Source organism: Lampetra planeri, chromosome 7 (genome assembly GCF_965212315.1).
Source record: "Lampetra planeri chromosome 7, kcLamPlan1.2.h2, whole genome shotgun sequence".
Lineage (NCBI taxonomy): Eukaryota > Metazoa > Chordata > Hyperoartia > Petromyzontiformes > Petromyzontidae > Lampetra > Lampetra planeri.
In genome coordinates this window covers 16,723,245-16,736,034 of record NC_136113.1, presented here as the reverse complement: position 1 = coordinate 16,736,034, position 12,790 = coordinate 16,723,245, and the positions used below count along the sequence as shown (strand labels likewise).

The window sequence follows — 12,790 nt, the reverse complement described above, 5'->3', positions numbered from 1 at the left end:
CCGCAGGAGGGGTGATCGGGCGTGAGCCCGTCACTCCTGATGCTCCTGAAGGTGGCACAGCCGGCAAGGCATTAGGTGAGAGCGACGGAGACGGACCCAGCAAGTCGGCCGACCCCCCACATGTTTGGCCACGCGCGTGTGAAGTGGGGTTGTGAACCGCAGCGAAGGGTTTTAATCTGGAGGGGTGCACGAACCATCGCCGCTTCCCCCACTTGATGCGCACGCACTGCGGACGTAACACCTCCACCACTTCCACAGGGCCCCGCCACGGCCGCACAAGTTTAGAGGAGGTTGCCAGTGGCACCTGGGGGCAGTGCAACCATGCCTTGTCCCCCGGCTTCCACTGCAGCATGTGCGCTCGACTCAATCTGAGGCGCTCATTTGCCTTCTGACGGAGGTCAGAGTTTTGCATTGCAGCATCCCGTGCCTCGGTCAATTTGTCCAGATTAAATTTAACGTGGTCAGCCAGATTAGTTTTTCCCTGCGGCACGGGGATCCGCAACTGGGCACGAACAGGCGGGTCTGGTTCTCGGCCGTACATGAGGTAAAAGGGAGAAAACCCCGTAGCCGCATGGGGTGCCATCCGGTACGCCGCCAAGACCCCCTGAATTTGTAGGTCCCAATCCGTTTGCGAGTCCGAAACTTGTTGTGATAACATGGACGAGATGGTGCGATGCAAACGTTCGACCATCCCGTCAGTTTGTGGGTGATATGGGGAGGTCCGAATTTTCTTTGTGCCCAGGAGATCGCAGACTTGTCTGAGTAGTTTACCGGAAAAATTTCTGCCCTGGTCGGTCAACAGCCTCTCCGGAGCACCTTTGTCCAGGACATAACCCTGAACAAAGGCCTCCACGATGGCTGCTGCCGACTGGTTGGCCAAAGGCCAGGCCATAGGCCAGCGTGTAAAATACTCGACACCCGTCAACAAATATCTATTCCCTCTGGGGGTGGCGGGGAATGGTCCCAAAATGTCCAGAGCGACCAGCTCGTTTATCCTGGACACTTTGATCGATTGCAAGGGCGGGTTAGACTCCCGTGCCGGCGGTTTGCGTTGTGCACATTGAGGGCACGATCCCAACAAATCCCCCACATCCCTCGTCATGCCAGGCCAGTAAAAATCAAGTTGCAGCAAGGCGAGAGTCTTTTGGGTTCCCAGGTGTAGGAGGCGCTCATGAGCGGCCCATACCACCCTACCCCGCAACCCAGTAGGGACAACCAGCCGATGTCGACGTGACTTCCCGTCCCAATGCATTAGCAGACCTTGGCACATTTCCCATGCGTCGGAACCACCACTTTTTCCCCCCGCCGCACCGCCAACGCGACGTCGCCACCCGAGGAGGGAGACATCCTCCATCTGGAGGCGCCCCCATTCAATGACGGGCAACCCCAACAGGGAATCTTTGCCCTGTTGTTCGATCGAATTAGGAACCATTGCATCGTCGTCGTTGGCGGCCGCCAAGACAGGTACCGATGTGTCCCCTGGAGGCCTGCAACGTCCGGACCCCAGGAGGCATGCACACTCGGAGGTGGTTGGCAAGCGTGACAGAGCGTCCGCGTTGGTGTGGCGAACGCCCTTACGGTATGTGGTTTGGAAATCGTAATCCTGGAGGACCTCCAACCATCGGGACAATTGTCCCGATGGCTGTTGAACCCTCAGGGCGTACTGCAGTGCCGCATGATCTGTGCGGACGGTGAAATGCCGACCGTACAGATATGGGCGATACTGTTGGACGAAATGGACAATTGCCAACAGTTCCCTACGGGTGACACAATACCGTTGCTCCGCTGGAGACAACACCCGACTGCCGTACGCAACCACATGTTCCACGCCGTCAACCACCTGGGAGAGCACGCCCCCAATACCCGTGTTGCTCGCATCGGTGTCGAGCAAGAACGGTTTTGAAAAATCAGGGTAAATCAGGGGAGGAGCGTTTACCAAAGCATCCCGAAGGGAGCAAAAAGCAGCCTCCTCCTCCTGACCCCAGCAAAACCGAACCCCTTTAGATGTTAAAGCATGTAGGGGTTTGGCGATAGTCGCAAAATTAGCGACGAAGCGTCTATAATACGACGCAAACCCAATAAAACTCCTAACCTCTCCCACTGAGGTGGGAGTCGGCCAGGAGCTTACACACTGCGTTTTGGCGGGATCGGTAGAAATACCTGAGCGCCCCACGATGTGCCCCAAATAACGCACCGACTCGCGTAACAAATGGCATTTTTGGGGCTTAAATTTCAAATTAGCAGCCCGCATCTTTAGGAAAACCGCCCGCAACCTCTGGAGATGTTCCTCAAAAGTTTTGCCAAAGACAATGACGTCATCCAAATAAATCAGGCACGACTCCCATTGCAATCCAGCCAAAACCAATTCCATCAACCGCTGGAAAGTTGCCGGCGCTGAGTGTAAGCCCATCGGCAACCGGTTGAATTGAAACAGGCCGTGCGGAGTACGGAAAGCAGTTTTAGGCTTTGAATCATCGTCCAGAGGAAGCTGCCAGAATCCCGAAAGTAAGTCCAATGTGGAGAAGAATCGCGCTCCCGCCAAGGCGTCAAGCGATTCGTCCATCCGTGGGAGCGGGTATGCGTCGGCAACCGTAATTTTATTAAGGCGCCGAAAGTCAACGCAAAACCGCAACGAACCGTCCTGCTTCTTAACCAGGACGATCGGCGCTCCCCAAGGGCTGTTGGAGGGAGAAATTATGTCGGCGGCTAGCATGTCATCAACAGCCGATTTGACATGGTCCTTTTCGGCGGGACTCAACCGAAAAGGATTTTGGCGTATTGGCGCGCTGTCACCCGTATCAATATGGTGACGCAGCAGATGAGTGCAGCCCAAATCGTATTTATCCCGACTGAAAACGTCGGAAAATTCCCTCAGTAGTGTCTTAAGACGTTGGCGCTCTAAATTTGACAGGTCCGTCGATCCCGCGCAAAGCGCCTCGAGCCACCCTTCATCGCTGTCTGAATGTGGTCGCGGTGCAGGGGCAGCGCCGACATGACTCGCGACGGGTTCCTCACAGGGCACCGGCGTTGCGTGAGCAAGCACGGTCCCCTGTGGGACCACCACCGTCTGCGAGCCCACATTGAGGACCGCGATGAAGGGTTCTCCATCCCCTCTCACTATGGTCTGGGCCGGGAGTAAATTAGGTCCACTGACCCCGGCCCTAGACGGTCCCAGCAAAACCCCTTGAGCCCCAATGCCCTTAGCGAAGGGCCGCCGAAGTCTCAAAGGAATTAACATTTGCGCCCCCGGAGGAACGCGCACCGTTCTATCTACGAACGCCGGCACCGTCGCGAACGCCGTCCGGCTCGTAGCGGGGGATGGCAAAAACGCCATGCGTCGGCCCGATGGGAGCTCAATGCATCCCTGGTCGATTAATATCCTAATCGGCATTTTGGCCAGGAAATCCGTCCCCAGCAGGCACGGAACCGCCAGCGAGGAGGAAACAAAAATCGGCCCAGATAATTTAATATCCCCGACACAAATTTGGGCTCGAATTTGTCCGATGATGCCAAGTGAACCCCCGTTAGCAGCAAAGAATGGCACATTAACAGGCATCAAAGGACGGCTCTGGGCAGGGAGAATGTTATAAATCAACTCCGAAATAATGGTCGCCGATGCTCCTGTATCGACCAGGATGCGCACCTCGACCCCATCGATGTGACCCACCACGGCCGACGACCCCGATGACGCGGCTACAACCCGATGGGCCAACACGGACCACTGGCTGGGTTCAATGTGAGTACCCAGAGCGGTGCGTGTTGGTGCCATGGTACGCGATATTTGCCCCCCCTTCGCTGCGGTGTTCGAGTGTGTGACGGGCGTGTGCGTGGGCCAAACATGAGGGGTGCCGCGACTCGCCGGATTATGATGGTGGAGCTTGTGACGAGGGCCGGCGTCCCGTTGAGGTGTCGTTCCGTGCTGCCGAGGAGAGCGGCACCCCGAGGCGACGTGGCCCCGGATGCCGCAGTTATAACAGCGTGGAAGCGCTGGTGGCGACGATGGACGTTGTAGACGGCTTGAACCGGCCCGGTCCTCCCGCGCTCCCGCTCCGTGCTGCCGTCGATGGTTGATGGCGCAAACCTCTTCCGCCGGGAGGGTGGCCGCAGCGACGGCGCGCCCGCTCGCCGCCTTGCTGGCCTTCCGTCGTTGAGAGGACAGGTTTGCGTGGAGGAGACGGGCCGCTTGGAGGGAGCACATCTCTGCATCGTCCTGTGCGACAATGACGATGTCTAAGTCGTCCGCCAGCAAAAGTATCTTCTCTGTCACCATGGCGTCGACACCCTCGTCATCCATTCGTGGAAAGGCCTCCTTCGCCAGTGCCAGGAGGCTTGTGCGGTACGCCAGGGGCGACTCCTTCGTCCCCCGCTGGCGATCGTAAAAGAGTTGGCGACAGTCCGATGGTGGACCATATACCGCCGACAGCACCTGCATCGCCTTCCGCAGCGTGGAGCGCCTCTCCTTCGAAGCCGATGTTAGAGTGGCGAGGGCGTCGCTGTCGAGAAGTGCTGGCAGCGCGCGGAGAGCCTCGGCGTCTGTCCACTGTGCCATCTCCTGGTGAGCGAGGAAGCGCCGCTGGAAGCCGCCCCAGTCACCATCCTCGCCCACAAATTCCTTGAGTGGAGGTAGCCGCTGATGTAAGGCAGCGGCTGCAGAGGAAGAACGCACTCCCTCGTCCGCCTCACTCAAGTCAGCGTCGGCACGAACCAGCGATGGCATCGCCGGTCGCACCCGTGGTGACGCGGCAGGCACTGTACTCCCGCCGTTGGACGCGATGCTTAGAGCGGCCACGCCCTCAACAGCAGCTGCGGCGATGGCGGGAGTTTCAAAATGTTGCTCCGTTGAAATGGCGGGAAGGCACTGTGGTCGTTGGCTGCTGTCGCCTCGTGGCGGTCCCGCAGCCCCCAGCCGCGTGATGTTGTCGAGCATGGCGGCTGCGGCGTACAGCAGCTCGGCCAGCTTCGCGTGCGCCTGCCTCAGCCCCTCCGTCGACGGCTCCCCTTCCTCCAGCTGCTGTGGCGTGGATGCACCCAGCCCCGGCTGCTCGATGGCATCTTCAGCCATCTCGGGCCCTCCGACTGCAGCGGTGTCCTCCGCCCCTGGTACTCCGACTCGAGTCGTCCGGCGTGTATCCATGTTCGTACTTTGTTTCACTTCTGACGCCAGATGTAGTAACGCTCACGACTCGTTCACACCGGAGTTGGAGGCACACTTGTTTATTTAACACCAACGTTGTGACATACACATTTGAGGGGGTATCGGCCCCCTCACCCGTCTATCTGAGGACACACCTCTCTAGCTAACCCTAGCCTGCCTCTGAGTCCTCCACTAATGGGCTAGGGGAGGCTATCTTGGCCCGACACTGGTCAGTCGGGCCCGGTACCCAGAGTCCAGACCAGCACTGGCTCTGGCTCTGGTACCACGCCACTGGCTCGAGCCTGCGCGGTCCTGATAAGGACGGCGTACCAGGGGGAGTCCAGGGCTCTATCTCAGACGTCTTCCGCCTCCTCTTCTTTAGCTAAACATCACTCCCGAGCCCTTCGATACAATCCCCTTTTATACCCAACCCCTCCCTGAGGGGTGGGGCCCCGGGGGATCATAACGACCGAATCGACCCCCCAGGGTGTCTGGCGCGGACGTCGCAGAGGGCACCTGCTTGTGCACACATGTAGCCCCGCCTACTGTGTTTGTTTACCATAGGCTGCCATGCATAACGGGCTCTCTCTCTAACACCCCTACAACAGTACACACAGTACGTAAAATTCGTGATCTGATCCCATCTGTGAAGGATGTGATCCCTGACATGCAATACCCCGGCATCTACAAAGTAAGCTGTGTCTGGGGCAGTAGCTACATTGGGGAAACTAAGCGACATGTCTTGGACCGTGTTCGTGAACATAAGGCAGGTCTAAAACACGGTAGGACCAATACCTCGGCTGTGGCTGATCATTGTTTGAATGCGGTGGGCTCACTCGAAATTGATTTCTCTAAGACGAAGGTACTTTGCAAACCCACTGGCTATCAACAAAAATTCGTTCATGAAGCCATCCATATATACAGACATAGACACAATTTCAACCGAGAAGATGGGTACAAACTCAGCAATCACTGGAAGGACGTTATCAACCAGTTTAAGTCATAACTGGCTGTAATGTTTCCATTGTAGTCCTGGCAGCCCTTTAATTGGTGGTGGTCCACCACCTGGACCATCAATGCCCACTACTACCATCGCCACTAGCAGTAGCCCTTTACTGGTGGAAGCCCACTACCAGTGCCGCCGTGGCCCTCTACGAGGACCATCACCTCTAGCAGCAACCTCCACCGTCAGCCGTGAGAGTGTGTAAGGCGAGGTGCAATGATTACTTGGCAGCCCTTTAATTGGTGAAAACCCACCACCAGCGTCGTCGTTGCCCTCTACGAGTACCATCACTGACATTAACATCAGCTGCCCCGCCCATGCTGATGACACTTGGGCTACACCCATTTCAAACCTTTATAAACAGTTTGCCTTTAGAGGCTATAACCCCCTTTTCCTGATGACGACCGCTTGTGTTGCGATCAAAACGTCGTAGTTTTTGTTAATTGCTTTTAACCTATCTATGTTACTTTACCGAAAGCCCCAAAGAATACGTTCTATCTACTGAAGGAATTAACACACGACTGTTATCACTCACTATACCAATCATTATACGTGAATGTATATTTACCCGAACAATATAAAAATGTTGAAATCAGTCTCCAACTCCGACACATTAAGTATATTACCAAGTCATGAATCTTTAAGGGTCTCCATGCTCTCAAGAGACCTGCACAGAATTAATCTCCATCCGTGGTCCTGATCCAGTGGTGGAAACTATATTCATGTGGCAGGGACCAGTTTATCGTCGAGCCTGAACAGGAGGTGCTCCTTTTACCAAACCCTCACCGGATGACGGTGACGAGGCTGAATTAGCCCTGCCCGAGATTCAAACTCAACCTCTTGTGGTCAGTGGCCTCACCTCTTAATGCGTGCTCACTTAGTAACTGTGTATTTGGGCCCAGAGTCACAGGTCGAGGAAACAGCCAAAGCACATTGCTCCATTGGCGGTGACATTCTTTTTCACGGCGTTTCCAAATATTTTGTAGGAATACATTCGCCGGCATGTGGATTGGGCCCATACAGCATGCATCCTGATTTTAATTGCAGCAGCCACGTGAACTGGCGCCGCCGTGTGCCGCTTGCCTTTTGCAGGGCTCTCGGATGGCGTACTTCCACGCAGAGCTGCGTCTCTGGACGATGAAGAATTCCTTCGCCGTTAAAGGTATGGAGGAGCAGCACAGCATGACTGGGCCCTGTCGTCTTCAACTGCCAGCTCGGAAAACGGCTGGGTGGTACAAGCAATGTGTCACTGGGACTGCTCTTTGCTACAATACCAGCCAGCCTAGTGCAATCTCTGGCCACGTTTCCAAACTCATTTAGCATTTTGCTTGTGAATCTAGTGTGGATCACCAATAGGTGAGCAGCTCAGGGTTAAACTCGAAGTGAAACATTATAGAATGTGAAATGTTTCAATTTGAATGTCGGTTTATGTGTGTGTGAGTGGATATGTTTGAGTGTTGGAGTAGCAGTTTAGGGAGTGGTTGTGCAGCTGTTTGTGCACTGCGCTGCAATCCCGGCCACCCAGCCATGGATAAGGTCAACAACAAGTGCCATTCAGACTTGTTCGGACTCCCCCTAGGTCAGCTCATCCTAAATTGATTGCCTTGTCCGATGTGTTTAACATTAGATCTGTGGGGTCAAAGGTGGCCAAATATCCGTGGGGCTTGGCCTCACCTTTCCTTGTATTGCCTGCTTGCTTTAAGCTTACAAACAGCACTTGCCCCAACAGTCTTTTCACACGAGACAATACACCTCTTTGTATGAGCTCCCATTCCATTTTAGCCTCAGTCACCTGATAATTTGCACGAGTCGGCCATTGTGTGTCTTAAATTGTTGACCATGACTAGTCAACAACCTGCTTGTGATCATCTTCATGCCGCCCTGTCCCGGTGGCTCCCGTGCTGAGCTGGGTGAAGGAGGCCCTCTAGGGCCAACTTCCACAACATATTTGTGCGTGTGTGTATGAACTATACATCTCCCAGATTACAGGCATGTGCTTCCATATCTGTCCTCCCTAAACCACCCGCTTGGCCTCAAAGTGCGCAATTTGTTTGTGCAGCTGCCCGTGAAAAAGCTGAGACCATCAGACGCTCGCTGCGCGCAGGAATCTTTCCGGGCGGAGAGGTCCGCACGGACGAGGGTGCTTTTCTCGGCAGTGTGTGTGTGTGTGTTACTGTCTGTGTGTGTATATGAATGTGATGAGCGGTGGCGCAACGGTTATCGCTCTGCGCTACGAATCCAAGTTCAACTTTTGCTCGCAGCCACCAACACCAGTGGTGATTATCTGAACCGGTGCTGTTCCCCTTGGTCGACTCAGCCTCAAATGAGTACCTGGTGCGGTGTGTCGCCACTAGGGAGATAAAGACGGCCGGGTATAGTGCTGTCCACCCGACCCCTCGTTTTCGGTTCCGTCCTTCAATGCTCCTAACACCATTTGCCCCAACAGTCTGTGAAGGCTATACAGGGGATCTTTGTCTGTATTAATATATACGCTCTGTACGTAATTCATATTCCCATGGATGTCTGCAAGCCTGGCTTTGCGTTGGCATGACCGGGCGAACCCCCCAGCCGGCTCATTGTCGGTTTTGTTTTGTTGGGGTTTTTCCGTTTTCGATTCCCACAAGGGTGTCCATGTTGCCGGCGCTTTGTTGCACCACCGATTGCCCCGCTCGCATTCCCACGTGCGGTAATTCTCCCGAAATCTATAATTTAAAAAAACGCGGCATTGGACTGCATGGACGCCTGACCACAGCTGCCCGCCATGTAACGTTGAGGTGAACGCCTTGGATTGCAATTTAGATAAACCACTTCAATTTAGCTTGGCGTTTTTTTCTCCTTTCCCCACCTTTTCTCTTGCAAGGTACCGACATCGGCTGTTTCCACTATCACGAGAAGGGCGAGGCAGGTATGCGGATGTCTTTGGGTTTTTTTTATGTTGTTACCGTGCGGTAACAATTTGTACTTTTTGAAAAGATTTATCAATAAATTGCTTGTTTTGTGAAATCCGCGCATCGTTTTGAGCCCTGCACACATGTGGTTTTGCCGTGCAGTTCCCCCGACCAGCGATTTCTTCTATCTGGAGGACAAGCAGCGCTACGCCGAGAGTACGGTGGAATTTCTTCACGTTCCAACACCCACGTTGAGCGGGGGGGGGGGAAACCACATTCACAAGAGAGAGCCTTTTTGAAACAGTTAACAGATTGTTCGAGAGTGCGTGATAAATCACAAGTTGAGGATTACAATTAAAAAAACAAATTTCCAACGCACGTAGCTTGCACAATCGGTCTTTTATTTTATGAGCGTCGCAGCGAATGTGCGGCTTTTTTTAATTGGTGTTTTTTTATTGTTGGTTTATACCCGGAGCTAAGCTGAGCTGTCAGGCAAACTCCTGTGTCACCCAGGTCGCAACTACACGTGGGTTCCCAAGAACAAGCGGCCGGAGAAACTGCGCGAAACTCTCAAGGACCTGGAGGTGCAAACACATTCTCAAAAACCCAGAATGCACTGCGTGGCCACTGGGCCTGGCCTTTCCCCATTTCCTTAATTGCCCACGCAATACGAGCTTCATCGGCAGGGAGGATGTCATAGGAAAGCATACAGGTAGCTGAAAATTATTTATAGATATTCTTGTTTTGTGCGTGAGTGTTTAACTCCTCTGCTAAAGCCACTTCATAATACTGGAGTACTGGAGTACAAGTCGCTCATTGTTTAAACTGTGTGGTTATTATATGGACGTAGCAACATCTATCCTTTGGTCTATGCCACAGCTGCACCACATTTATTAGACCCAGAATGGCCATTGTGTGTGAATATATGCCAAGCTGAACCAGGCGCACGTGTGTACGTTTGTGCGTCGTTGCTTCTCTAAGTGGCGTGCGTATGCAGACACATGCACGTTTGCGCGTGTTCGTTGTGTCGGTGTTAGGAGCTGCTGCAAGGCAGCCGCTGCGTGGACACGAGATGGAGGAGCAAGCATTGCTGCCAGGTGAGAGGTCGTGGCCATGGACAAGTATAATGCTGTGGATATTTAGTCTCTTTCTCGCGTTATATGTTGTAGGGAACCCTTATGGAAAAATAAAACACCTCTTTGGGGACAACATAAAAAAAAAGTTTTCATAGATTGGTTGGTAGTCTACTTGATGTGCTGTCATTCATGGGCAATATATCCTTGCAACAAGATAACTCTTCATGACGCCAATGTTAAAGCACAGGATGAAAAAAATTTTGGTCTGAATTTGAGGAGGATGGAGTGGATGGCATTATGGTGCTTGGCACATTCCGCTTTGAATCCTGAGTTTGACTCCTGTCCATGGCTAGGAGCAGTACTGTGTTACACCGGAACCCCCATTCACCAATCTGCACTGACCAGCGTGGGGAAGTATGGTCAAAGAACCTCATGACTGACACAACGAGAACATGTCTTCATTTGGCAGTACATTGATGAAGGACTAATTATTTTATTATTCTTCTTTGACGTAAGACTTTTGTCCAAACCATGAATTGGCATATGTGTATTTTGTAGTGATCAGTGATGGGCTGAGAGCATTAATTCATGAAACTTGTGAACCCAGTTAATTACTGGATCACAGCGGTGCCATCTTTGCCATATGAATACTGACTGTGGTACGGAATAGTGAAGGTGTGTGCGTCTGCACATCTGCCAGTGAGGTTGCTAAAATATCATGGGAATGTGGAAATTTGCCGATTCGATTAACCGGATTTGAAAAATGTGCACGGCTGGAAGCAGGAGTGCACCCTCGGCAATTGACTGCTCCTCATTGTTGGACGTTGTCATGGGGCGGGGGAGGCGAGAGAATGAGAGGTGGGGATTGGAATGGGTTGGGAGGCCCCGACAAAACAATTGGCTCAATGGGCAGTCGTTGAACGAAGCAATGCATCATAATTCACGGGGGGGGGGGGGGGGGGTAACCTTTGCATATTCATGGGATTTCACGTCGTGTCATTAAGGCTCATTGTCTGCTAATTTTACGTGGGAGACTGCCTACCTGTGTGCCACTGCTCACATTCCAAACGGGGAGGTGTAATGAAAGGGAATTCATAACAATTGCAGGCGCTCTTTAACACCCATTACTCCCGTTCAGTTCATTATTTTCCTAATGGTTTTACAAGGGTGTTCGTATTCTTTCCCTTGTTTGGCATTTCCATTCCTTCTCATATAGCTCCTTCTGTTCACCATGCTGTTTGTGCATTCAGATAGCTTGTTCTCTGTTTGCTTTTACTTTGCCCCCACTCAAAGTGCACTGTTGACTAATTAGCTATATCATTCATTATTTATAGCCATGACATACATGTAATCATTTTATTTCTGTTGGTATTTAAATCTGCGTCATAGACTCAGTCTACATATTGCCACCTAAGCTAGATGTTTCTCTTAACGGTGTTTTTTTTTGCCCGCAATTATATCTGTGCTCCGTTTGGCAATTTTGTCGCGTGAATCACATCACACCAGCAGAGGTGGCCGTGTGGCTTAAAGGTCGGAGCGCTAAGCTGACACCGCTGAGATACTGGGTTGGAAAATCCAGGCAGCCAACCTGTAACCAGACTGGGTTCTCAAGCGTAGCGAGTTGATTGGCCCAACCTGATCACCAATGACTGCAAAAATTAAATCATCCCACGAAATATGATTCTGTGCTACGTTTTCCTAAATTCCACCGATGAGAACTAAACCTCGGTTTCACCGTCCATGCGAAGAACATTGCTCCCGGTGACAGTGGAGGGGACAGTGGTACCCTGTACTGTGTGGACCAGGCGTCACTTTAAGCGAACAATGGTGCAGGAGGGTCCTGTGGTCGTGTGAGCCACCACCTGGCTGGCACAAGCCCGGCACTCACTCGGGCACCGGCTGCTCGGGTCGCTGATGCTGCGCACAATCGGTTGTTGTGGAGGTGGCGACAACCCCCCCACCCCCGCCCGTCGCTTCCCGTCAGTGGTAACGGTGCCGGTGGCCGTGCTGAAGATGGTTCGTGAAGTCCGCTTGTCCCGCAGATGCTCATGAGCTCGGGCATGCTGGTGACGCTGTTCCTGGTCGGTGCCGACCTCGACCGGGTTGTGATTGACAAGGCCCTGGTGGGCCGCTTGCCGGCCGACACCATCTGGAACGGTACCACTCAGATCGGCAGCCATGTAACGACGCGTCGATTCATCCATGTGATTAATGTGTATGCTAATTATATGCTCATGATAAACCTAGGTTAATGTAGTGAATTAGACTGTGCAGTTAGAAGAAATTAGTGTTAAAAAGTTGATCTTGAATTGAATTGTGGGAAACATTTAATCGTTGAGGTAGGGGGTGGGGATTTGCTACGTGAAAAAATTTGTAGATTTCTTTTAAAGTAATAAAAATGGTGGGCAACACAAAGTAGTGGATAAAACAAGTTGGGAGTGGAGATTAATCTCATTTGCCTTTAGATTACCCTTGGGGCTACTCTAGACTGACACGGTTGTAATGAGCGCAGCAGTGGTGGCACCCTCAGTGACGGGCAACCAGGCCTTCTTTCCCCAGCTCCCTCCCATGAACTTTTTCAGCCTTAGTAGATGCGTGCTTTTAGCACTTGCCCTGAAACATGCCCAGACCATAGATATACAATAGCATTAGAAAGACCCTTTTGCATAATATTTCATAGTGCAGCTGG

General features: G+C 52.6%; 1 protein-coding gene across 5 annotated transcripts in view; it reads left to right on the top strand.

Annotated features, from left to right (window-relative positions):
- WDPCP (WD repeat containing planar cell polarity effector) overlaps positions 1–12,790 on the top strand; it is a 42,360-nt gene that overhangs the window by 8,919 nt on the left and 20,651 nt on the right. For all 5 annotated transcript variants that reach the window (XM_078596577.1, XM_078596578.1, XM_078596576.1 and 2 more), the window contains 6 exons: positions 7,230–7,299; positions 8,998–9,042; positions 9,188–9,241; positions 9,539–9,609; positions 10,063–10,122; positions 12,144–12,258. In XM_078596577.1, coding sequence (XP_078452703.1) covers positions 7,239–7,299; positions 8,998–9,042; positions 9,188–9,241; positions 9,539–9,609; positions 10,063–10,122; positions 12,144–12,258 — 406 coding nt within the window. In that variant the 5' untranslated portion in view covers positions 7,230–7,238. The remainder of the gene's footprint in view (positions 1–7,229; positions 7,300–8,997; positions 9,043–9,187; positions 9,242–9,538; positions 9,610–10,062; positions 10,123–12,143; positions 12,259–12,790) is intronic.